This window comes from Opisthocomus hoazin, chromosome 11 (assembly GCF_030867145.1).
Source record: "Opisthocomus hoazin isolate bOpiHoa1 chromosome 11, bOpiHoa1.hap1, whole genome shotgun sequence".
In the NCBI taxonomy this organism is placed as follows: Eukaryota; Metazoa; Chordata; class Aves; order Opisthocomiformes; family Opisthocomidae; genus Opisthocomus; species Opisthocomus hoazin.
In genome coordinates, this window is record NC_134424.1 from 18769543 (window position 1) to 18796665 (window position 27123).

Below are 27123 nucleotides of genomic sequence, written 5' to 3' on the forward strand. Positions count from 1 at the left end.
TATATACATCATGTCAAATAATTATCATCGGATGTTAAGTAGCTATCCTTTGCCCTCTACAAAAGGCAGGGATGGAGATGGATGTTTTTCTTGTATGCTAGCACTCTGCAAAAGGGGCAGACAACAAAAGACAGTCTGAATTTTAAACAATTTGTCTTGAGTACCATGGGGTCGCAGGCAAATCCCTGCTGGAGCAGGGAATGGAAACAAGAGCTGATGTTCCCAGCAAGCACTATGGTACGGCCCAGCCTACTCACATGCCCAGGGGAACTGGGAACCAAGGCTCCTTTGAAGATTCCAGGTCCCTAATCTCAGGTCCAGTGTCATCCTTGCCAGACCACTGACAAAAACAGAAACAAAGAACTCCCAAAATTAAGAATGACAGCACGCTGAGCAGTGAAGTGAGCTTCACAGTGTAATAAATATTTAGAAGAACATGGAATAAATCTGCCTTTCTTTCTTTTTCTGTTCATTAATCGTGGTATCTTCAATGACCTACTTGGTTTTAAAAGTAATCCAACATTTACCATTACAATCTTCTTTGCTCCTCAAGTCACATAAACCCCCTGCTGTCTCCTCCTTCTCTATTTACCTGGCCTTACAGTCACAGCAGGGAACTGAAAATCTGCTCCCTGCCTCCTAGCTACAAGCAAAGGCTTCGCCCAGGCATTCAACAGATGATAACTAATGCTACTGCTTAAACAATCCCTAGAGTGGCTCCTCTGACACACACAAACATCTAGATCCTGCCAGCAGTCCCGACACATCACCCAGGCACTTAGGGAACTGCCCTGATAGAAATAGCCATGCCTCTCATTCACACCATCTCTTCACCCAGGCAAATCTCATGTTTCATTCAGACATGATTTTTCTCGGTGCTCTTACTTACTATTTAATATTTATACTATGGTCAGAGTCCAAAAAGCATGACAGTATTGGTTATGGTGCTGAACAAACACATACTAAATCTGTCTTGGATGCTTACAGGTGTGAAAAGGTCAGTTAGAAAAGGGAACAAAGTCAATAAAATCTGAAGCCTAGTGAATAACTGAATCACAAGGACCAGACACATATATAAATGCAAAAAAATGAAACAGAGAAATCCTCCAAAATATATCAAAACAAAGAGGAGATGCTCCACATGTCAGCTGGCATTGATCAGCCCCAGAGCAACAGAAGGGAGAGAATCCATAGCCATTAGCATCACCTTCCTCCTACATTCCTACCTTAGCCTGCTCATCTTCCTTTCTCCCTTTACTCCCTCTGCTCTGGATACGCCCTCTCAAACTACGAGAGAGCCTGGCTTATCCCTAAGACACCAAAGAGGGTGGAGTTTTTCACGCTCATTTTCATGCTCATTGCAGCATCGTCAAAGTAAGCTGCAAACAATACAAGCGTTGGAAAGCTACAGACCCCTGAAGGTTACTAGAGCGTGGAGTCTCCCAAGAGGCAGTTCCTCCCAAAAGCAGAGCCATCTCTTTCAATAAAACACCACCAAACTACAGCTTTAACCAGAGCACAGGTCCTCAGCCTTTAAGCAAAGCTCTCCAATATAAGCATATCATCTGGCCTTCAGTGAGGAAGGCAAGTCTGATCTAATATCAGACTCCACTCTCTCTCTCCCTCCCTTACAACAATATTTTAACTCCAAATAATTAAAAGGAAATAAGTACTTATAAAACCAGCAGAATCACTGCAGGCCAATAGGTCAGCATGGCTGGGTGTTTGAAATAAGGGGCCCATTCAAGTTATTCACATCAGATGTCAAAGGTGATCTGTTGTAATGAGAAACGATAAATATGCTCACTTAACATGCAAGCTCGCAGCTGCGATCTGCCAAGCTGAAGCCGCACTAGAACATGAAAACCACTACTGTGCCCTTGAGAAGTCACCTCGACCATGCTCTCCCCATCTTCCCAAGTCCTCTTGCATTTCTACACACAGAACAAAGGAGATGTGACACATCTTATTGCTTCCTTCATACAATAACCCCGAGTACCTAATCACAGTTTCCTTCTTTAAACCTTACAGTACAACTGCGTATCTCAACACCGGCAGGTGCAGGTTCCTCCACAGTCCAGTATTTGGAAGTGACCGATCAGCCGCAAGAGAACCAGGATTCGGTAGTGTCTGTTACGAAGCGCTTGCTTGACAAACCTACCAGGAAGAGAAATGGCAAACTCCACAGCCTGCAGCATTTCAAGGTGAGGGGGCACTTACAGCCTATAAATAATATTTAAAATCTGAAGTGATGATTGAATATGTATACATATTTTCTATTGTTTTGTATCTTGATCAGTCATAGAGTTCCATTTTTCGTTATCAGCTCTGCTCACAGGAGACTGAATCCCAGGCTATATCAATTCTCTTGTGAATGGAAAAGAACCATCTGGAGAGAATAATAAAACAATTAACTTTCCGTTAAAGAATAATCTATGTATGTTTTTAAGGAAGCAAATTTTAATGATCTCCACCTAATTATTCATCCTGCATTCTGGCAGGGTTCGTTTGGATTTTGTCTTGCTTTATTTTTAAATGCAGTCTGAAGGTAACGATTTAGCCTGGAATGGACGTGGGGACTGCACAGACTCCTTCGTTTAGGGGCAGGACAGCCTGGCTGAGGGAGGTTTCCAGAAACATTGACCAAGGTCTCATCGTTGCCATGCGTTGATATGGCTGTGTAATGGCAACACCATCAATTGTAAGAGAGTTTCACTGAATATTCATGAGCATCTTACAAACATGGCTGTTGACTGGCGTGGTACATCAGCTTCGTTTTTGGACACAAAGTGCAGAGCAGCGCACTCAGGAGATGCGTGCACCTGAACATCAGTCTGTTGAATGCTGGGCTCATTTAACTTGTCACCGACAGCAATATAAATCAGAAATGACTCCATAAAACTCAACAGCAATCCCCTCTGATTTTGCTAACTCATCAACTAGCTGCCAAGTGTATTATCGTTACAAAGTAATTCTGTAAAGTGAAAAGGTTCAAAGCAAGGGCTTTGAGGACTATGGCTATGCCTGTTACCCTTCTAAACACGTACCCCTCCAAGGGCCTGCTGGCTGTACACATGACGGAGAACAGTCCGGGCTGTACCACACGTTTGTTATGCAGACTATTTATATATATTATATATATAAATATATATATATGTATAAAAAATACCAGAATTCAGCCACTCAGATCACGCCTTTAGAAAACCTACCTGGGGCTTTGAGCTTTCCAGCATAAGAACTCACACACTAAAGAGCTGGTAAATAGACAGTGCCCAGGAAATCCGTTGCTACTATTTATTGACCATCTGATTGAGATCTGGCTCTGTGACACAGTACAGGCAAGTTTACCCCTCCCCCCCGCAAGCTGCTAAGTTTTATGATCTGAAAAAGTCATTTAAAATACCCCATAAACCTGGCACACAAACTAACAAACTAGTCACACCTGAGTCCTGCTGGAAAAATCCCTGCCTCAGCTTTCAAATGTTGCAGAACATTTTAATTCACAGCTTCAGCATAAATGGAGCAAGTTTTCAGCCTAAGAGTATAACGCATTTTAGCCTCTGAGACTTCTAGCCTGCTCTTCCCCTACAACTCTGAAGGCCCATCTTCCTCCACTAAATTATATATATATATGCATACACACAGACATATATATATGTGTATATATGCGCACCCCGATCTCTCAAAGTAGGGCTCCTGCATCTGCCAACAGGCTGCACACTGCATCGGCACAATGGCTCTGGTGCAGGATCTGCACCACCCACTGGAAAGGATTTAGCGAAGGGTGCGAACGTCACACACTGAGCAGCCACATACAGCTATAAATTATTCATACACATTACTCTAATTATGCAAATGTACTAAAAGCTGGAGCATATGTTTCCCTGACATCTCCCAATACGGATGCAATATGGTTCTAGTAGAGAGAAAGAGTGAGAAGTAAGACGACGGGTGTAGGGGGGCTAATGATGGCAGACACTGGCCCAAGCAAAGGCTGGCAGAGGACCTCCCTTCTCCCACCAGGCCGCTGCAAGGCTAAGGACATTTAAATGCTCCTCCTTGGTAATATATTGTTGGCTTTCCACTCGGTGCTGAACAGAGTGCTGAGGCTGCTGAACGGCCCAGGCAGATTAAAATAAACCCAAGCAGTTTGGAACAGGAATGTGTTTATCTGGCATCGCACACTTCCTCTTATCAAACATGAGGAGCAGGGGGGGCAGAGCGATGGTGTGCGGAAGCAGGCTGCATGCACGCTGGTAGGAGAGGGGGAGAGAAAAGGAGCAGAGCAACTGCAAGGATCAGACAGATGATGCATGAGCTTGGGAACCAAGAGCATGGAGCTACGCATCATCTCCGTGGGGTACAGAGTCCATACTCTTGGTCAGCCCCCAGACAGGTGCTAGCTGTTGGAAAACTCAGGTCCGTTCTCCCTTGCAGCACTCAGAGGAAGACAAGCACTCAGTGCTGCTGTAGCATAAGCAGCTGGCTGTGTGTGTTGCCCAAGCTTTGGGGCTCAAACCTCTTCTCTCAACTGTCAAGCGCAGTGCTGTCACTGGGCATCGTTCGTCTTCCACTCCAGAGGCTGCGGCTGACTCCTCAGAAGAAAAAGACCAGATGCACTCTGTTACGGTGTTTTGAAGTCCAAACTGTGGATTATGGTATTGGATTGAATATCAGAAGATTAGCCTCTTATTCCCAACTCTGCCACGCCCACGGATCACATCACTGCCCTTCTGTAAATGCCCAGTCCGCCTCACAGAGCCCTTTGGAAGCAGATGTGCTCCTCAGACACTGCGTGCAGAACACTGTGCATCTCTAGCATCATTCATTTAAAATCCCATAAACACGTTCCAAATTCTCCAGCCCTACTGAATGACCAGATGAGTGTTTCTATAAACCAGAGAAAAAAAAGAGCAAATTAAACACCACGTAATACCACAGCTATGTGGAAGATTTAGGCAATGTTATTATGCCAGTAGTCACCAAGATCAAAAAAGTTGAACAGAAAACCTCGGCAGCTCCTTTGATAAGAGCATGTCTTACCTCCTCGTGCTGGCATTAAAGACACTCTCTAGCGCTGTACCAGCAGTCTTGTAAGGGATGCACTCACACAGCCACGAGATATATTTCGTACTGCAGAGACCCCACCACAGGAGGAGTGCTAGCGACTGCAGTAACATACAAGGCGGACGCCACTTCAGCTCTTCAGATCCAAGCCAAAACTCTGCTAGTATATGATTTTTTTTTTTTAATCCAAGTTCTTGTTTGTGCACAGCTCAAACAGTTCCTCACCTGTGGCTGCCTCAAGGATGGCCACGCTTTGAAAACAAGAGGTGACGTATCAGAGAAGCAGCGCTGAGCAGAAGGGACAGGCAGGGTGCAGGTGACGCTGCAAGGTGGACAGAGGTGAGGATGCCTGCACAGACCCTGGTCACTCTGCCCCAAGCCCTGGCTAGCAGGATTTGTCCTTCCCTTTCACAAAAGGCCAGATGAATGAACAACAGCACTTCTGCCAGGCAGAGATGCCAACTGGCAAAACAAAGCTGAGAAAACAGCACAAGGTAACAAGCAAGAACAAAAAGACACAGACATGAAAAATCCACTGAGGTAAAATAGGATGTTGATTGAAAGGACCAAGTCCAGCCCCTTCTGCTGCGCAACGTTCAGCAAAGCCCTTGTGGGTAGCAGGCTGCATGCCGGAGGGCACCGCGCAAGTCTCCCCTTTCCCTGGGCTCACCCTCCTTTCCGTGCAGCCACCCGTGCCGAGGACCAAGCCCAGCCTGCGTGGAGGCTCACTGCCTGCCCAGCTCTGCCTGCAAGCTGCCCTCCACGCCCCACACTGGGCTCAGGTTTGGGGCCATCTGGAGCCTTATGGACTGGGTGTTTCCTCACCGCTGAGGCCAGCGGAATTCATACCTTCCAATCATGCATTAGTAAGGCAGATCCAGACATTTTCTCTTGACATCCTTCAATAGCCCGGAGGAGAGGGCAGGGAGGTGCAAAACCAGCTTGCCAGCCTTGAAGCTTTGTTCATCCAAACTACCAGCACGGGTCCAGCTCTGCCACTCACTCTGCTAACGGCTGTCTGCCGAGCAGGGAAAGGCTGCATCGCCACTGGGCAGTGCCTCCGGCTGAGCGCTTGTCCCTGCTCCCGAAGCAGTCCTCAGGAACGACAGCCAGAGAGCAGGAAGACAGTGCAGAAGCGGGGCCTCAGCACTTACACTGCTTAGTTTTTCCCTGTCTCATTCTGAAGGCTTTGGCTTCCTCAGCAGTTGTTAGCAAAGCAACAAGCCCATGAACAGGCAGCCACAGATAACAGGTACTAGAGGAGGAGGACATGGTCTGACCAGATAGTTGCAATCTCAGCCCAGCTATCCAGCAAGGAAGGTTTAACACAACATCCAGGGGAGCTCAGCGAGGCACAAAACCCAGCAGCACAGGCAGCTCCACTGCCATCGGTCCCACCATGAGCGTCGGCATAGCAGGACACTGGTAGGTTGGGACGGGACTGCACCAGCATGGGAAATGTCTCTCAAGCAGAGTCTACCCTGGAGGAGATTTTGCAACATGAAGAAACACTCTAGGCTGGAAATACAACACATTCATCTACTTTTGGCTGAAGTCAACAACTTTTACTTGTGCCAAAACATTGGAAGAAACAGCAATTTAGTGCCATGTAGCAGGAAATGTCAAAACCAAACATTTTCTTGTCCTGCAAAGTGATGAAGAATCCACCATAGCCACAAAGAAAGTCACTAACAGAAAAAGAAGTCAGGAAGTTGGATTTTTAGTGTAATAATCCTCATTCTAGAATAAAATCATTTAAAGAATTTTGACCTATTCAGCTAGCATTTTAGGGTTCCACTTACCATTGTGCCAGTCAGAGCTAGATTAGCAATGATTTGTGCTCTCAGTTATTTCTGGTGAGCCACAGGGGTGGAGAGGACAGAGGCACAAAGCACCATGCCCTAATCTCCAAGTGCTGGGATTTGTTTTGAGGCATGCCAGGAGCAATGGGCCAGCCAACACAATGCTGCACCACGAGCAGCCAGAGGGCTGAACGTTGACTTCACTGGGCAGAGAATCAACTCAGCAAGGCCACGGTCCTCCCTGCAGCCCCACGCCCACCGGCTTCAGATACACATGTTGCCCCACCACAGCCAGTCTGACCAATGAAGACATTTGCACCCCAGTGTTCTCAAGGTATGGACCTCAGGAGAAAAATGCTGTGGTGTTTCACAGCTGAAAGGCCAGTCCCTGGTGTGACACCCTTTGCATCCAAGAGCTTCTCACCCTCCTCTGTAATGGCTGCAGAAGAGCGCTCCATTTGAGCAAAGCAGCATCTGAATGGAGTAAGCTTGGATAATCTCCCCGGGGGACGCATACAAGATGACTGCCTGTTCATCCCACAGGAGAGCAGGCAAGCAGGGGCATTTGACATCTAGTACCCCAACTCTAGGAAATGCCTGAAGAGTTAAAATAAAAATCATTCTTTGGTGGGCAGCACTCCAGCAAGATAAAATATTCAGCACTGTTATGTTCCCGGACACCATATTTCTGACAATAAATTTCATGCCTCATATGCCACAACAGTTATATGATTTCAGTCAATAACCAAAGGACAGGTCCACATCCTTTCACAGCAACCCAAGAAAAAAATATTCGTAAGTAAACCTGACAAACCTCAGAGGAGCGTATTTTTATTGTTATTTACTGATCTGTCGCTTTGATACTCAGGCCTGAACTGGAATGGGAAGATCCATTTCTGGCATGGCACCACCTCCAGTGCCTACAGGCTTCACAGACCCACGAGAGCTGGCAGCAGGACCCACAGCCTGCACTGAACACCCCATCCAGTTCAGAAAGACTAGTTTTGTCTTCAGTGACACTGGAGCACTTTTTCCTTTACTCCCTATGCACTATGTACCAGAAACCTCGCTCTGCAGACACTTTGAATGTCTCAGGCTAACATGGCAACCCCAAAGAACATCAGCAAGTTTTGGCAAAAAACCAGCTCTACTTGTCCCATGTTTCTTTATCCTTCCTGCCCCACGTGGATCTATTCCTGCTTAGTACTCAGCCTGCCTGTGGGTGGGAATTGCTTCCAGCCAGATGGACATTTCAGCTCCCAACACTCCTCAGGCAGTGGCTTTCCCTTCTCCCCTGCGCCTGCTCGCTCCGCGTCAGGGCGCACCGCAGCTCTGCAGCTCGGTGCTGCACCCCAGCACCTGCATCCCGGCTGCACACCAGCACGGCGACAGAGCTAAGTGAGCTACAGAGTCCAAGTCACGCCCAGGTAGTGCCCATCACAAGAAAGGAAGCATGGATGTAGTCCAAACCTTAAGAATTAGTTGCCACCCTCTAAATTTCTAGTACGGTTGCAGCAGAATGTGCATTTTTTTTATAAACCCTTGTCTCCAAGTGGGTTACAGTACCACTTTATGACATTAAAGAGCTCCCACACTGCAACCCAGATGAACCTGTGTGCAGCTGGCAGGGAAGAGGACTCCCTGCGAGTGCAGCTCCGAGCTCTTCAGGAAGAAGTACTATGTGCTATTTCACATCAGTGACGCTATGCCAGTTTGCAGTAGCAAGTGATGTAGTCTTTAAGCGTCCTTCACTTGATATTCCATTTATGAACTAAATCTGAACTCCACACCCCAAGTTCTCCCCTGCACATCCACAGACAGCCTCTACCAGTCCTTTCTGGTGTTTTAACAGCTGCATGTTGGAATTTTCAGCAACTGATTTCTTGGCTTTAGGTGGTTTATACATTCACCAGATACAATTATTGCGCACAGCTCCCTTCCCTCACAAGAAGGTTCCAAAACAGACTTCAAAAAAACCCTTCAGTCTCTCTACAGACAGTTTATCTGGTATTAATCCATTAAAGTGATGCACTATGTTCTATCAGAAGAGTTAAACAGAAAAAGTAGGAAGCTCTCTTACCTGTAATTGACTGAATGGCCAATAGGAGTCAAGTGCTGGCAAATTGGAGGTGTAATTTCTATTTAATTATGGCATTAAAAGAATTATATGATACACCTATTTAACATGCAAAGGAGCAAAATCAAAGCTAATAAGGACAAATTGTAAGAGAGGACATGTACAAAATGTAGTAGCAGTCTTTTTTAAAAAAAAATGTGCTCTGCTAAAGAGTATGCTGGCTGTTGTGCCTATGTACTCTGGAAAACTTGTATCCCTGACTGATTCTAAGGTCCTGCCAACATTCAAAACTGCATTGCACAAATGCACCAAAACAATCAAAAATATTTGTTAAAACCAAAGTGGTGTGTATGCTTTTCATGCTGCACATGAAGTTTGTATCAATCCAGTTGATGTTCGGTTGAAATGAATGCAAGCAAAGCCCAGATACACCATTCTGGAACTCAAATATGAACACAAATGAATGGATGAAGCTATGAAATTTTGCAAACCTTCAGTTAAACTTATTTTAAAATGCATTTAAAATAAAATAGTGCAACTTCTATGTTTAGACACTAAATTACAAGCAACAGTATAAAACATGAATAATTCTGCCGAAGCCAGTATAGCTACTAGTGTAAGACAGACAGTAAGAGACCTATCAGTCATTGGTATCTGGGAAGAACGTGCCAGTACCATAAGACAACACAAATACACCTCATGTTTTTTTCTGGGGCAACAAATTTATCATGTTAGACAAGCCCATTTCCTTTAGATTAACACCATAACCCTAATTTCAAATTATTCAGTTTCAAAACAGCTAGACAGCACAACAGTGTTGGGAAGGGTAAACAGGGTCTTACTGGGAAGAAGAAACAGGGAGGGTCTTAAAGACCCTTTGATCCACAAACCTAACAAACCAAGATGAAGCCATCCTGTAACCGCCCTGACCCAACCCAGAGCCTTGCTGCCAGGAAAAGAGGAGATCTGGCTTCTGCTGTACCTGACCCCTGGTGCTAAGGCAGGGAGCAGGAGGCAGACACCAGCATCAGGAACAGGGTTTTGTTTTCTGCACTTGGCAACAGAAGCCAAACAAGAATTACAGTTCTACCTGCCACGTATATTTAACAACACAGAGTTTCCAACGGCTAGTCAAATTATCCTTTGAACATTTCCTGCTTTGTCAACAGAAGTTTAAAATTAAAACACAAATTAAACTACCTTCAGTCCCTGGAGGAAAGGTTAGTTGGATTTAAGATGCATTTAGTGTGTCATATAGAAAAAAACCCAACACAGATACATGCTCCGATAGCAGTGACATGCAGCCCGAGAGACAGATACAAAACACACTCACTCCCACACACTCGATAAATGCATCAAATTGACCAGCAACGAGAAGCACAGCCAGCCATGACCCTGCACATGGAGTGAGCCGAGAGGGTGACGTACTGCAAGTGTTCACACAGGTGGTTTCTGCAGATGAGAACATTCATTGCCACAAGGAAGGCAGCACAGGCAAAAGACAGACAGCTTACCCCTCTGAGCTGCTGGACGCCACCAAATATCCTCATCACTCCATCAATCTCCTGCTCCAGCCTCCTGGCCCAGTACTGCATACTGCAAGAGATGGAGAGACAGAGAGAAAGAGAAAGGGAGAGAGAGAAAGAGTCAGAGCCCTGACACTTCGCAGATAAGCAAGGCAGCTGCAGGGAGAGGGAGGAAATCGGTGCCCTCAGCGAAGTTAACAGCTCTCTTCCAGCAGCGCTGGGTGCAGGCAGAATACCAAGAACGTGCGGCTTTGAGAAATATGGCTGGGGCAGGTTATAAACTTCAAGACTTCAAAATTTATGCACAAGGCACCACATAGAGAAAAGGGGAAAAAAGGTACAATCAAAATTGCAAGGCATTTTTTTTTCTTTATATGAGAAGGAAAACAGTTGCAGTAAATGATTATTTAAGCCCAGAGTGATTAACAAGGTCGAAGTGCTGTGGCATACAGAAAACAGCTTACTGCTTCAGCAGGGCTCTGTGGCAGGGAGCAAACCCAGCGCCATGGCAGGACCAGCAGTGCCTGTCCTGCTGCAGTGACGGATTATTGCTGCGGCACAAGAGAAAAGACCTGGGCAGTGCCAGGAGCCAAGCACAGGGCATCAAGTGCCCAAGGGCTCAGCTGCTTTGCACCTTCAGCTAAGCCCAGCCTGAGCTGGGCGCCAATTCTGCCAGGTCCACCTTGGGCAGAGCTGCCTCTAGGCAGGGCAAAGAGCCAGGAGCTGCCACGTGGCATCTCTTCGTCCTGTATGCCTGGTACAGCAAGGGAGCTGGCTGCCAGCCCTTCCAACAGGCACAAGACCCTCCGATCCATTCAACCACACAGGTTTCCACTTACAGCAGTAACACGAAGTTAAAAACAACAACAAAAAACCCTCTTCTAAATCCACAGAACTTGATAACTCTCCTTCTTTTAATGAAATTTCCTGACGCTGGCCATACAAATGTCAAATCTCCCATCTGACCTGGAAAAGCAATGCTCGATCACCTCTGCAACACTTGGCACTGCCGTTGGTGCTTTTCCCACAGCAACGTTCATCCCTCAACGCTCCGCCGGAGAAGGGAGGGATGCTGCACAAGGAGTAGAAGGGGAGGCTAGCATCATGCCGAAGTGGCAGTGGGAGGGAACAGACCAGCTAAGGGGTTTTGCACTTGGCTTAGGTTCACGGAGTGATTGCATTCATCACGCACAGAGATGTTCCCCAGACAGCCCACGTGCACCCCCTCACTAGCCACAAAACCATGGGAAAGGCTCTCCTGGAGATGAAGGAGCAGAGAAATCCAGCTAAGAAGCGAGGCCATGGAGGAGTCCGAATTACACAGCATGGCCCAAAAGCTGGGGAGAAACATCACAGCAGAAAGATTCCCGAGATGACCGGCAGAACAGAGCTGATGCATTGCTTGTGAGGGGCAGAGGGATGAAAGGAGACAGAGGGAGGGACTGGCAGACAGACGCGTGTTACTCACACAGGCAAAAATCATGCCAGTTAATAACATACAAGGCTATGGATAAAAACAAGATATAACTGTGCTTGCCAAATCTTTTCCAGCATAACTTCTGCTATTTCCCACATTCCTACAGAATTAACACTGTCTCTTCTCCTCTGCTAGCCTGGCTGGGCAAGAGGAGACATCCAGGGAAGGAGACGGGTGAAGACATCTGCAAACCCACCTTTCTGCCAAAGGAAGGAAAGCAAAGCCTTCAGTGGGACTGCCAGTGTAAAGGCAACAGGTCACAAACACAGCTGAATAGGGCTTGAGGTTGGGATTTTCCTTTTCATTCTCTGGTCAAACATTTTATTTGCTATCAAAAGTTCATTCACATTGTCCAAAGTCACCCATAAATCTTCTGAAGTATTTTCACCAAAAATTATTTCTTTTTTAAACAAGTCATTTAAAAAAATGCCTTGAAACACCAAAACAGATTTCCACCCCCAGTTTGTCCAGTGAACTCAAAAAAGAAAAAACCCACAACGACACACACATACTCAGCCACAGGTCCAAGAAACCCCACTGAGGGCTTATGGAGCTGACACCTTTCCTTAACTTCCAGCTCTCTAAGATCCTTGATTTCAGTGACACCTGCCTGTGTCAGCTCCCTCCAAGAACACCTACACCACTACAGCAAGGGGAAACTGCTGTCCATCTTGAGCTGTATCCATCAACACTAGCAACTGCTCGTATCCGCATAAATGTCACGTATGGCCAAGCCTTCAGAGAGGATTAGTTATACAAAAAGACAGAGGCATCAGTATTACTCTGTTGGTATATGCAAATGAGACACTGAGTGCTCAGTTGGGCTGGGATTTAAAATTAATTTAAATTTAGTCAGCAGACTTTTTTTAAAAAAAAAAAAATTAAACTTATTCCACCCCCTGCCTCCGCCCCAAAAAGAACTACTATTTTGGGGAAAAGCCATTGGATTTTTCATTCATAAGAAACACTAAAATTCCCTTTGACTGTGCAGCCTTAGGATACCTCGCTCTCAACCTTACTGACCAGCAGCTTCCCCAAAAGTCCAGCTAAACCTTGTAGTACAAGCTTGAGATACCACTATTAAAAAACGTGTATTACACTAACAAAAAAGGGGAGAGGGGATTTCTGTATAGCTGACACCAAGCTTCTAGATTAAAAAGTGTAATAGCAGAAGCAGCTTCTTTTTTTGGTGTAGTATGGCTATATGAGAGCTTTTGCCAGTGGTACTAAAAATTATTTTTTCCACCTAGCACATCCCTTACACACAAGGGCTTTTGTCAGTGGTGTGGGTATCTGACCCATTAGTATGTTCCTCTAGCCCTGGTAATGCTCATGATCAGAAGTCATCAGAGTGGGCCACATCCCAGAATTTCAAGGTTTTATCTCGCTAGCCGTATGCTGGGTTGAAAGCTACCATTTAAGAGAAAAATAAAAACCATAAAACCCATTATTATTTTGTCTCAGTTGACCTTCTGCCTCTTGCTTCTCTCCCATGGCCACTGCACTTAAAATTTTATGTAAGATGACTGTAGCAAGGATGAAGAGGGTAAAGAAACTGATAGCCCATTATGAACATGGAGATTTCTCTTTGAAGTGTGTCTGCTATGGAAGCTGTAAGCAATAGGACATGACAGTCACTGCATTCCTGGGCCATTATTGCACGCCTCAGGTGGCGTTAGAGGGCTTGAGGAGCGATAACTCCTCAAAACACGCAGCCTGGAGTGCCCTACTGCTCTTGTGAAATGGCTTTCACAAATAAAGCATAAAGAAAGCAGCTGATGCATGGACTGGGAAGCCACAAGCACGGATGTAGTGCTGCTTGCAGAAAGCCACCAGGCCCCCTTTTGAGCCATGTGCACCCTCTCTCCCTTAAACCGAGTACCACTTCAGTGTCCTCTGCAGCAAATTAACATGGGTGAGGAGACGACCTTTGAGCTCAAGTATTGGGATTGCACTCGGTAGCTCTGTGCCTACAATAACCACCTGCAGGGCAGCCCGGCAGCCCTGCCATGCCCCATCCCCTCTTTAGCAGGGACAAGCACAGCACATCCCAGTGATCCCCATCATCTCAGCTGGCTCTGCCTTTGCTGGGGAGTCTCCATAGGACCCTTCCAACCTAACCACTCTACACTATTGTATGCACAAGCATGATAACACCCATTCATAATATACCTTAAATATCTCTTGCATTGAAAAAATGGTTTTGTTTTCTTCCCCTGTATATTTTACAGCCTCCTGCACAACATTTAACAAGGGACAGAAATGATTTTTGAAAACACAAAACCATTTATTGCCGCCTCTCCAAAGAAAACTACAAAAATGCTAATTGATTTCATAATTTGCATATTTGATTTTCCTTAAAGATGAGATAAAGCAGGCTTAAAAAAAGCAGCAGAGCTTCAAAAATATTTACTGTGACAAGCAGCACATCAGGAGACAAATCACTGTATGGCAGTCAGGGCCAGGAAGCAAAGCACCCCGCCTGTCCTGCTCAGCGGGCACCCGTGCCTTGTCCCCAGCCACAGCAACCCTCACCTAGGTTTAGGGCACCTCTCATGCTTCAGGTGACCCAAGCAGTTGCAGAGACTTCTATGCATGTCCACGCTGGTCTGTGATGCTACGCCACTGCTCCAGCTGTGTGGCTTCAGAAGAAAATGAGAATTGCCTAGAAAGACCGGAGATAGGCTGTCCACATCCTCCCACACTTGCACACACCACAGATGGCAGCCTGGAGTCCTGGTCTTCCATACAAAAGCTGAAGACGCTCGCAGACAAGCCACACGCTGACAGCCTGCAGCCAGCACCAAGAGGACACACCATGGCAGCTCAGCCCAGGGTCACTCTGCCCCTTGGTGGCTCAGGGTACATGGGACAGACACTTCACTACTCTGCTCAGCTCTCGTGAGACCGCACCTGCAGTCCTGCGTCCAGCTCTGGAGCCCTCAGCACAGGAAAGACATGGAGCTGTTGGAGCGGGTCCAGAGGAGGCCCACAAAGATGATCAGAGGGCTGGAACACCTCTCCTGTGAGGAAAGGCTGAGTGAGTCGGGGCTGTTCAGCCTGGAGAAGGCTCCAAGGAGACCTTGCTGCAGCCTTCCAGTGCCTGAAGGGGCCTACAAGAAAGCTGGAGAGAGACTTTTTACAAGGGCATGTAGGGATAGGACAAGGGGGAATAGCTGTAAACTAAAAGAGGGCAGATTTAGATTAGATATTAGGAAGAAATTCTTCACCATGAGGGTGGTGAGGCACTGAACCAGGTTGCCCAGAGAAGCTGTGGCTGCCCCCTCCCTGGAAGTGTCCAAGGCCAGGTTGGATGGAGCTCTGAGGAGCCTGGTCTAGTGGAAGGTGTCCCTGCCCACGGCAGGGGGGTTGGATCCAGCTGATCTTTAAGGTCCCTTCCAACCCAAACCATTCTCTGATACATGAGCTGCAGTCACACCTCTTCACATCTAACCTAGGGGTGGGTAAGGCAGTTACACAAACTAGTAGTGAATATAAGCCTCATTGCAAGTGGCGTCTCACAAAAGCACAGGGAAGGGAGAAGTAAAAGAGAAGAAAACTAGTTTTCTACTTGAGGATGTTTGTTTGTTTTTTAAAGCAGCCTTAGGAGAGTGCTTGTTTGCCTGCAAGCAAGAGAGGATGATAAAAAAAATGGGAGACTCGGTCCTTTTCTTTTGCTGCCTTCCTGGCCCAAAAAATAAGAGAAAGATTCACAAAAACATGAAAGGACAAGAGGAAAAAGTACTTGCTAAGTAGATGCACTGCCCCAAAGCTTATTGGGTTCTACACAGAGAGTGTTCTGTACAAGTGTCTACACTTCATGCAGTGTGTTCAGCCAAGAATGCTTCACTCTGATTCATACACTTTGGTTCAGTGCCCAAATATTGCTATTTAATAAGGTTATTAATTACTGTGTTGTCTAATTTTTGCTGTGCAGGAACTTCTTCTAATTGGCTTATTCCTTCAAGATACTTAATCCTTAAACTATAATAGTGTGTGTGTCCGTGCGCACGCGTGCATGTGTGTGTGCACGCCCACACCCCCTCTGAGTTTTCTTCATTTCTTACAGACTTAGGCTGTAAAACCCCACATGAGCCAATATTTACCAATCAAGGAAAAGCAAGATGCCTTTTTCTTCCTGAAAAGACAACTTCCAGAGTGCACCTGTTTCCTCCAAAATAACCACATAATTTACTGACCATGCTTTCAGACATTATCAAGCCTCCCACACTGTCATTTTATGACTCCTTTTTAATTTAAAGTATGTACACAGGTGTGTACATAAAGGAAGGTAGGGAAAGTTTGCCTGCTTTGTCTTTTCTTAATATTTGTCAAGACATTATTCACCTGTACCCGCTGGTCTCCCCAACAATGAGAAAGCCTCTTTGACATTAATATAGGAGGGAAGGAAAGGACAAATGAATATTAAAAACTATATCCCAAGGAAGATCTTTAAGAAACATGAAGAGGAAAGATAGTGGGATAGTGTGTTCTGCCTTCAGCTCTATCACCAAATTACTTTGTTCTCCGCAATTCAAACACTAACTTTCTGCACCTGTTTCTCTGTCCTATCTTTCATCTGCTTCACCTTTAAAAGTTTTTTCAGCAGGGTATGTCTTGAGAGAAATAAAAAAAAAAGCAAGTGCCAAACCCCCTAGAAGATCCATCCTGACTGCAGTTTGATACTCCAACAAGTATGACAATACAATAAAAATGATAACTCAAGAGTTTTCTCAACCTGCAACATAGATAGGGCTAGGTAAAAAGTGAGAGTGAAATAGTCTGACAATTATACAGAAAGATTGTGTTTCATTGACAGTTCCTGAGCACAAAATGTTCTTATAGGTACCTGTGGGAAAACTAACAGTAACCACCAACTTGCCACCAATGACATTTAGGGCAATAGGAAAATTGTTCCTTAAATATGATTTCTCTACTGAAAAACAGAAGCATTAACCATCTAAGGTCTCACTCCACCTAGAAACAGAACAGGTGGTAGGTGTTCAGTCAGTCATAGACGTGTGGGATGGCAGGGGCTTCGGGAATTCCTCTTCCAATATCAGTTGCACTGGAACACGTAAACACCTGAACCTTCTGCATGAAGTGTTGTCTAAATTGTTCTTTAGATCTTCCGCTGAAGGTGAACCCAAGATCGCCACAGAACTTTTACCCAGTTCTGTTTTTCACCATGTGGTGAAAAGGTTCCCTTCTCATCCACCCCAAACTCTCACTTCCCTCTTCCCACTTCTCCCACATCCAGCAGACACAGAGAACAACGCATCTACTTCTCTTATTCCAAGCTCCTAAGAACAGGAAGATCATTATTCTGTTGCATCATTTGCCCTTCAATTCTTTATTTCTCTATTCCAAACTCATTTTTTTCCAGCTTTCCCTCTTTGGCCCTGTTTTCTAAACATCTTGCCCTTTTTGTTGCCCTGCTTGGGATTTTCCACACTTTACCTACATCCCCAAAAGTTCATGCCAAAAATTGAGATCAGATACTCCAACAGAAGTCAAAGCCAGTTTTACACGACAAGGAAAACATCATCTCCTCAGCCTTGTCCAGAAAACTGCTGTACACTGCAGAATAAACGGGCCCTTCTGCTATGACAGCACTTCGTTAAGTTTGCCATTCACGATAATTCTCAAGATCTTTCCTGCCATACTGCTACCCAGAGAGATATTATTTTGTATTTGTACATTTGATTTCTCCCTCTGAATTTGTGTTTACTGAATTTCATTTTGCTGATATCCAGCTTGTCATTCAATTTTTCTAGATCATTTTGAATTCTGATAGTGCTTTCCAAAGTACATCCAACCACTCCTAGTGCAGTGTCGCCTGCAAATTTTATAAGCATATTCTCCATTCCATCGCCTAAGTTATTAATGAAACTATTGAATAAAAGTAGGTCCAGGGCAGATCCCCTCAGGACCCCACCTGAAACGCCCTTCCAGTATGACAAAGAGCCACAGTAACTGTTCTTTGAGTGGTACGTGTCCAATCAAAATATCCTGAATTTCAAACTTCACAAAAAGCCGATTTGGAGTATTTGATATGCAAAGGAGCTAGAGGCCAAAGGATAATTCAGTGAATAATTTAAAGCCTAAGAGTAGGTTTGAGGAGAATTGCAATCTGTTAGGGGATGATTTTCCAGCAGAACTAGGAAGAAGTCACTGAATGTGTTAGCGAGTACATTTGCCCGGCAGTGCTGCGAAAGGCCCCCACACAGGCACTGCGTTCTTCTGATCACCACCACATGCATGCGCCTCTCATTGATACAGGAATGAAAAGAACAAATGGCAAAGCAACCACAGTAAATATCTTCTGCTGACTGTAGAGCAGAGGACAGCGCTTTCCCAAAAGGCACTTCAAGCCATGAATCCCATCATCGAGTTTCTCCCATCCTTGAGTTTCTCACGTCCTTACCAGCCTGGAGCTCATCTCCAGGCCATCACTCTGACGCAGTCATCCTGTGACAGACACTTGAATGTTAAGAGTGTTATTTGGCAGGACGTCGACATAAGGGTCCCCAAGTACATTGAAAATGTGTAAGAATTAATCCTCACAGTCCTAAGGGGTAAATCTGATCTCAGCACATTGCCACCAACTTGTACTTCTGTAACTGGAAGCAGAACTGAGCACCTCAAGATAGTCGACTAGTTTGCCATTTTCAACCAGGACACAGAAGTTCAGCAAGAAGTCCTCTGCCATGCAGGGCATATCATCAAGCCACTTACCAACTGTATAAGCAAAAATTAATTTGGTTGCCTTACTACAGGAATATAGTAGTTATTGAATTTACATCCAGACATCCAGATCAACTGTTCCTGCTGCTATGGGGATGGTCCTGCACATGGAAATTTTAACGGGTGGCTCATGTACTCTGACATCTTTTGTGACAGTGGCAGAAGCACCAGCACCAACTCAGTGACTGTAAGATGAGCAAAATAAGGCAAAGGCAATGGCCACCATTACTGGAGCTATACTGGTTAACTGTTTTGTTTGGAGCCAAAGCTAACCTGATGGCTTAGTCTCCTCACTTTTTTGAAAGCTACATTCTTATTTTACATCTTCATACTAGGTTTCTATGGCACACTTGCCATGCGCATCAGGAGGGAGAGAAGCCCATGGGTTCCACCATGTTGGCACTCTCATTGCGCAGGATTAGAACTGGGCTCCTGGTCTCAAAGCCTGTCACAAATCTGGACTTCAAACACAATGAATTAATAAATAAGTGAATAGGTGTCGGTTTTATGAAGCACACTACCTGCATAAATTTCCCCCAGTGCAGCCACTTGTCATTTGCAGCACCCCCTGAGACCCCAATGGCTGATAACTCTTGCACGTCGCTTTGCAACCCATTATACAGACGAAGTTTTTTGATAAAAACCTTCCTCCGTCCTGAGTCCTGTTTTACAGATGCAATCTGAGTAGAGGCTGAAGAGATCCCATCCCCCACTGCCAAGATGAGGTTATGGAGGGTAGATCTTAGTAAGGATTTTGCAAGCTGCATGAATTATTAAAGTCCTTTATGATATAATGACAGACATATGAGGCTATTTGTTTATTCTGTGTATAATTCATGACTCTCTTGGGAGCTGGACAGAAGTAGGATAGAATGCTGCATCTTCTTGCTCATTCCAGTAAATCCTCATCACCAGTTAGAAGGCTGAACCACCCCAGAAGACAGAACAGCCACACCTTGCAGGATCTGCAGTTTTGGTTGGAGACGGGTGAGCTTTTTTCATAGCCTGGAGAAACAGCGAAGCTGTCACTTGAGTACATCAGGCTAGATGGCTAGAACAAGACAGTCTGGGTATTTGTATCATGCCACCAGAACACTGTCATCTAAAGCATATGCAAACAGCTTTGTGATGGGATGGTATGAGTCGTCCTATGCTCCTATATCATTGCTCAGCAACAGCAGAACTATCTGAGATGATACAGGCTCCTGGACAACTTTCAGATGGTTCACAACCACCACCTTCTGACCACACAAACAGGAAGATACCAGACAAAGCGAAACAGTTCCCCTTGCTTGGGTCAGTTTTGTAGAGTCTGGACAAGATATGGGGCAAAGCATGATAGAGGAGCACCACGTCCTGATGGCTGGAATCACGTTTTGAATACACATGTTGTAGTTATCTCTCATTTCTCTAGTGTGCTGTTTAAAGGGTGAGGGAGAGATGTCATGACATAGTGCCATAGTGGCAAGACACAGCATAGTGGACTGACTATAGCGCCCGACAAGAAAGAGCTTCCCAACGCACTCTTGTTCATGCAAGGTACTCCATCCAGTGACGCTCCTGCTGCCAGGAAGAGTCCTGTTCCTAGGGAGAGTCACAGCAGAATGCAAATGTGGCCAAGCTGAAAATGGCACACTGGGCAACTCCTACTAGCCACAGGACACCAGAGGACTGCCTTCAGCATCCACCCTTCCCATTGCAGATTTCAGCTGATCAGAAACAAACTAGGCACACAATGATTAATCTGATCATTAAGATGCAAGCCATATTAAGGAGTCTGACAGAGGACTACTGGCTAGACAGACCTCTGCCCAACTTGTGTCTACAACTTGTCTCCTTACCAAGAAAGCATATCATTGACCTCTGCCACAAAGACCTCCTGCTACAAGAGCTATTTAGGGGCATCCATTGCCATTATTCTTCAGTCCCTAACCAAGTTACTCCAAGTCTCCTGGGGTTTTTGGAGTAGCCTCTTGCAGCATCATATGGAACATTCCTCAGGGGCTTTCTGGGTGTCACTGTCACTAGATGTCGACCTAGTTAAATTCCTCATCTTAAACAACCCCTCTCCCCACCATCCCCCTACCTGAGGGATTCCTGGCTCCTAAGAGAGCATTGTAATCGTTGTTATTATAAAGCACTTAGCAATGCTCACTCATTGCATCTCTCACCAGCCAAACACCCAGAACCCTGTTATTTCATATGCAGTCGCCTTCATCTGCAGCAGCTCTTCATTGTATTACTCCCTTTCAGCAACAAAACAAAAAAGAGGTAGGGGTGGGAAGCATTAAAAAAAATAAATAATAATTTAAGGCATTTTATGCCATCACCTCACTATTTCACGATACACATCTAAAAGCTGTCTGTGGGACCTTTCCTGCTGAAAGGTGGCATCCATGCACGCTCTGAGGCAGGGATAGTGGAATCATGCAGCCCAGGTCTGTTTTGTCCCAGTGCCACTGCATCACTTGGAGCACTACAACAACAGGGATGAAACCGTCAGCTTTCACAGGTCACCTCTTCTCTCCTTCTCCCTATCCAGCTGGGAGAAACACTGTTCCCTCCACAGGAAAAAAACATATACATACAACCTTTCCTTTGAAAAGGATACAAGTCTATTGAAATGGAGTTGACTGAACCACAGTGGAAATACTCAGATGATACTACAGGATTTGCTATACGTGCTCAGGATGTTGGTCCATCAGGCTCAGTCTTCCCATCTCCAGCCGCAGCCAGCTTTTCTCACCAGAAGGGATGTGCCTCCCTGTCCTGGAGGACCCTGTGGAACAGGGATGCTGTGCTGGAGCACCTTTGGGAGTGAGGATGCTGTGCCAGTCACCTTGGGAGTTCCCTCTGCTGCAAGAAAACACCACTCTGCAACAAGCTGTCTTCCCTTTGAAAAGCAAAATGTCACCAGGGAATTCTGTTGGAGCCTAAACACAGATGTGTCCCCCTGCTCACCAGGTGCCTCAAGCTGTGCACCCACAATCTTGCTTCACAATTATCACAGTTACTGTTCACATTCCCTCACCATTGCAATATCACAATTAAAGTACAGATAGTGCAACGGCCCATCAAAGACCATTTTGAAGGGACTGATCAACATTAAACTGTCAAATCCTCCTAATATGCCTGACAAAATATTTTCTGCTTTTTTTCAGGAGGGGAGAACTGAGCTACAAAGGCAAAGCAGTCGTCTCAAATCCAAACAGACTTTTGGGAGAAGAGTCAGAACTGCAACTCGATCTCCTGACACTAACTTTGGTGTTTGCCCTTGGAAGACAGCACTAACACCAAAGCAGGACACTCGCCCACCTATGGACACCCCAGAGTTGGTCTCCTCCCGACCCTCACACACAATATACTCACATGTAACTGAAATCTAAGATTACAAGATAATTGTCTCTTTTGCTTTTCTAAATGAGTATCGACATTAAAACCAAAATCTTCTGACATCCAAAAAGCCTATGAATATAATGCCTTGGACTCTTCCCTGTAAGAGAGAAAAATCCCAGCCTCTAATGCGGTCTTCTCAATGGGGCCCGTGACATCACCAGCCCCTTTCTATTTAGAATAATGACTTCTTCCACACGCCAAGAGATTTGAAATTACCTGTGAAATATATTTCCCTAGGCACAGGCTCAAGAAGCATGTAAATTACCCAGCTTAATGGCCTCTAGAATTTCTCCGAGACAGACACAGGGAGTGGGAAATGTTCAGATGATACCTCAGGTGCCATCCAAGGGGATAAACGTCCAAGGGATGATCAGGAGCTACTGCCCTACAGTTTCCCCAGTCACCAGTCTGAGCAGTGAGTGCTTGCCACAAGGAGGCAACAAGTAAAAGAGATCCAAATCTAGATGAGTGCATCATCAGCACAAAAATGCAATTTTAAAGACAGCATTTCTTGGGAAAGGTGCCTGACCATAATTTAGATGGCACAAGCATCCAACTTCAGTCTTATGCAGCAGAGGACACCCATTTAATTTGCAAAAGCCCAGTGCTGAGTACACTGAGCAGTCAGCAGCAAGCCCTCTCACCCTCCGCTTAACTGTGCGGAGAACAGCACTGTCCAAACTTTGATGTCCAGGCATTTGCCAGAGAATAGTGTCCTTCAGAGAAGCTTGTCATCCACAAGGACAGTTCCCACCCTCCCAACACCAAAGAAAGGAACAGATATTGTCCCTGGAGTCCAAATCCTCCTGGTCGTGTTTCTGTTCTTGCAGTTGAATCTGACATGTTGTTAATGCATAGCAGAAGAAACGTTTACCCCAAAACGAAAAACATGGACTCATTTGGAGGAACAGCGCAGGAGGAATTACGTGATCTGGGTTGCATTTCCTGCTCCACCACTGACATACTGGAGTCTCTGAAGCCTTAGTTTCATCAGCAAAACAAGCAATAGGGATGTGCAAGTGTTATTACAAAGTGTGTATAAAAAAAATAACATTAGAATGAGTGGAAAATGGAGAACAGGACAAGATGCTTACACTGCAACGGGAAGGGATGGGGAGCAGGGACAATCCCAAGGGCACAATGAAAGAATTACATGTCTCCCCAGGGAACAAGCCCGAGGCACGCAAGATTTGCTCCTGATGCTAGCCAAGATTGACAGGTTGGTCACCTTTTGACGCTTAGTGGACAGAAAGTAGGCCATAAGATCAACTGGGGACAAGAGAACACCTGGAAGATAGGCCTGGCAATGGAAAAACGGGCCATATTCCTCCATGTAAATCCCCTCAGAGCAAAGGTGTAAGACAAGGTCTTTGCTGAGATGCTTCCAAAGTGAGAACCTGCCCTCATTCTCAGCCACAAGCATCTTGCTAACTCACATACTGCCAGAAGCTGTGGTATCACAGCAAGATTAACACATGAGTAATTTTAACAAATGACGATTTCCAAGCTAATTTCCTCACTCACAAGCATGCCACCAAAGGCTGAAGTCTCTGTCTGGACTCCTCACAGCTATCTGTGCTCGAGATTAACTATATGGCAGTGCCAGTAATGCAAGCACTCCGCTATTCAGAAACTATTAGAAGATAAACACTAAACCTGAACATGATAGCAGTAGAAAAAAAAAAAAAAAAAGAGAAGGAATGACACTGTAACAAATATTGCAGCCAAGCCAAATGAGGAAGCAAGGTTAGTTTCACATGGAAAGTTAGACAAAAAAAATACTATACACTTGGAACAGTCGTTGCTTTGGTCATGGGGTCTGGACTTTTGTGCGACGAACATCACAAACTTCCGAACATTTCAGCAAACTGCAGTACACCCAGTACTGCAAGTTGGCTGCTCTGGTACAGGATGAAACAGTGCCCTCATCACCCATTCCATCCAGCCCCCGAAGCACCAGGCTTTGCACATGAATACTCTATCTAACAAGGGGCACACATTTTTAAGTAGAGAAACTGCAGGTCTAGGCATTACTTATGGCCCCAACATGGGCCTCGAATAATGCAGCAGCTGGAGCACCTCACTCGCAGCGCGTAGCAGGTCCCTTTGCAGCTCACCACCACCACACTGCAATCACTCTGATATTCCTCTGTAAGGACAGGTATCTTTTACTAAACCTTTCATTTCTTCCAGAGAAAATCAAGCAGCTGCAGAAACTTCACATAAAAGAATCCTCATGCTATCTTGTGGGATCTAATAACTGAAATGGCACAAACACAGCAGTAAGTAGATTTAACTAATAATGAAAGTATTACACAAGCTACCATAGAAACACCACATCTTTTTTTCTGGAAAGTGCCAAACCTACTCTTTCACCAGCCAGCTGTGACTCCAGAGAACAGGACGGGGTCTGGCAGCCACCTCCTGATGAGAAGACGGCCATGCACTCTGTTGTAGAGTCACCAAATAAGTGACATTTATTAAGTGGCCCTTATAAAACAAAAAAGGCCACTTTCAGCACACGTAATCACATTCACACACTGCACAAACCAGCAATGCTTTCAGCACAAGGCTCCACTTGGAGTGGTATCAAGAGAGGAAAGGTAGCAAAGAAGATTGCCACACACCAGCGTTGCCACATGCAATGCTCAGCAATGCTGTGCTGGCCCGAGCAAACATGGCACCAGCAAGGCTGTCAGCACAGGGCTGCAAGAGGGGGAAAACGTATGAGCTAGCTCAGCAGCTGCCATGGGGAAGTGAGACCTCACGCCAAGACACAGCAGTCAGAGCCCTTCTGTACCTGGCTGCTCCATCCTCATGTCTGGGAAGCATGGGGAAGATAAGGGTACAACGTTTGCCTGTCGAAGGAGCCACTTCTCACGGAAAAGAGCCCCATTTCCTAGCAGGCAGCAGCAGTGAGACAGAGCTGGTTAGATTTTTCTATACAGTAAAGACTAGATCAAAACAAATAAACATAGTGAGGAGCAAGTGACACAGAAGGGTTCAATTTAGCCTTAAGATGACGGGTAAAAAGGCGGTATTGATGTCAGAAATGCCAACACAACATTTTTGTTGCCGGGTCAAACAGGCGGGCAGGTGCTAAATGGGGTTATTTAGAAACTGGGACCGAAGCATGAGCAGATAGTAGATGTGTTAGATGCGTTTCTTTTCTCCATCTCACAATAAAAATCACAACAGAGGCAACCACAACCATATTTAAAAGTTAAAAGACAAAGGCCTGAAAGTTATCCCCAGCATAATCCCACAGCATCATTACAGCAGTGATGAATTTGTCCCAGTATCTTGAAAAATTTTTTGACATTTCTCAGCTTTTAAAACCTAGCATAGCTGTAGCAGAGTACAGCATGCAAGCCTGACAACAGCAAATTCTTCCGCATCGCAACAAACCCAACGTCAGGAAGAATGGCTCAATCACGAGCAGTCCTACAGGATGCAGCCAAGGAGGGGCACGCAGGCATCCCTGCCTGTGCACAGAGAGGGTCCCTTTTGGGCTGGTGCTCTTTTGGTCTGTCATTCTGTGGGAGGCAAAATAATGTTATCAGTTTGGTTACTGATCAACAATTATTAAGATTTCTCAGCAAACAAAAACAGAATAAACAAAAAAACAAGAGCTGCGTGAAGAGAAAAATATTGATTGGTTTGTTGTTTTGTTTTGTTTTTTTTTTTTTCATACTCATGTAATCTACTCTCCTTTCCAGAGCAGGCAAAGGAGAAGGGGAAAGCAGAATGCCCACGAAGCTGCGACGCATGCCTAGCTCACTGTCCTGAAACTCTTTTCAGCTTTCAGGTCTTGAATAAATAATGCTGTTTCTTCCACCCTTTTTCCCCCTGGTATGCATGACACACAGCTGCAGAAGGTTTACTTTTACCTGGGCAATGGGCATCCCTCCCCTGCAGAGGTCCTGGAAGCACATAAGCCCACACAATACATTACTATTTTTTCCCCCCCTGCTGATCCCAAGAATGTGACACTACAGTGAAAGCTTAGTAGAGACCTCTAATTTATAAGACTACCTCAGACATAGGGAAAATGGTACTTTGGCTCCTCCTGGGTCTACTGCATTCGTTATGGAGCAATAAAAAGATGTTCAACCACTCACAGACCAGAATCTGACTCAATCTTCAACACCTGATAAAGCTGAGTATTAGGCGCTTCGCTTGGCTTAAGTCTGTCTCTGTTTTTGCGTCCGTATTACAGCTGCCAAAAACCTGACTGCGAAACCCACCATACGTTACAAATGCAAACAAGGCACTGCCTTCCTGACCCTCACTGTGTCATACTGTAGAGAAAGTGTTCGCTGGCCACGATAAAAAGATATTACTACATAAAATACAGTAGAGAAGAGAATTCAAATACAAGAATACCTCTGATTCAACAGAAATTAAATCAGTGAGAGCTTTATACATTTTTGAAGCGTGAGTGGCTTATACAAGGTTGGCTCTGAAAAATACTAAGAAAACAAAACAAGAGGCCTATTTCTAATTTGGAGGATGAATGTGAACTTTGACTTTGGATATTGGATTCTCCTGAACTTAAAAGTATTAAGAGTTCACGGGAGAAGACACAGACTGACAGCAAACAAACTGGCAACTTGCAGCAAGAGAAGATTTTCAGGACCCAGCTCTGTTATGGGTTGAAAGGCATTGGTATTTATAAGGAGAGTCATATCCTCATTTGTCACTTCAGTGGAGATGGATACAACACTATTTCCCAAATCTTTCCACCAGTTTAACAGTTTAAAGGGAACTTTGTTTGTGCTTGGAAGGCCAAGAGGCTCAGAAGCCTGAGAAAGTGGGGGAGACTCACTAAGTTGGGTAACACCGACTTCATGCTCCTGCGGGCCACGCGTCTTCCAGGTCATCCTGAGCAAACCTCTCTGGTGCACAGCCACACGCTCTGCATGCTCACAAGCTGCCAAATGCCACACAGAAAAGCCTGGCCAACTCTGGCTTGATCCTTCAGTTGGTGGAACTCAGATAAGTAAACCTCACCAAAATAGGTATATACTT

At 45.4% G+C, this 27123-nt stretch overlaps 1 protein-coding gene across 3 annotated transcripts in view; it reads right to left on the minus strand.

Moving 5' to 3' along the window:
- The window catches only part of CACNA2D2 (calcium voltage-gated channel auxiliary subunit alpha2delta 2), a 223486-nt gene that overhangs the window by 189326 nt on the left and 7037 nt on the right, over positions 1–27123 (minus strand). For all 3 annotated transcript variants that reach the window (XR_012765226.1, XM_075432528.1, XM_075432527.1), the window contains exon 2: positions 10461–10542. Coding sequence is in view for 2 of the 3 variants with exons in the window: in XM_075432528.1 (XP_075288643.1) it covers positions 10461–10542 (82 nt within the window). In the remaining variant the exon portion in view is untranslated. The remainder of the gene's footprint in view (positions 1–10460; positions 10543–27123) is intronic.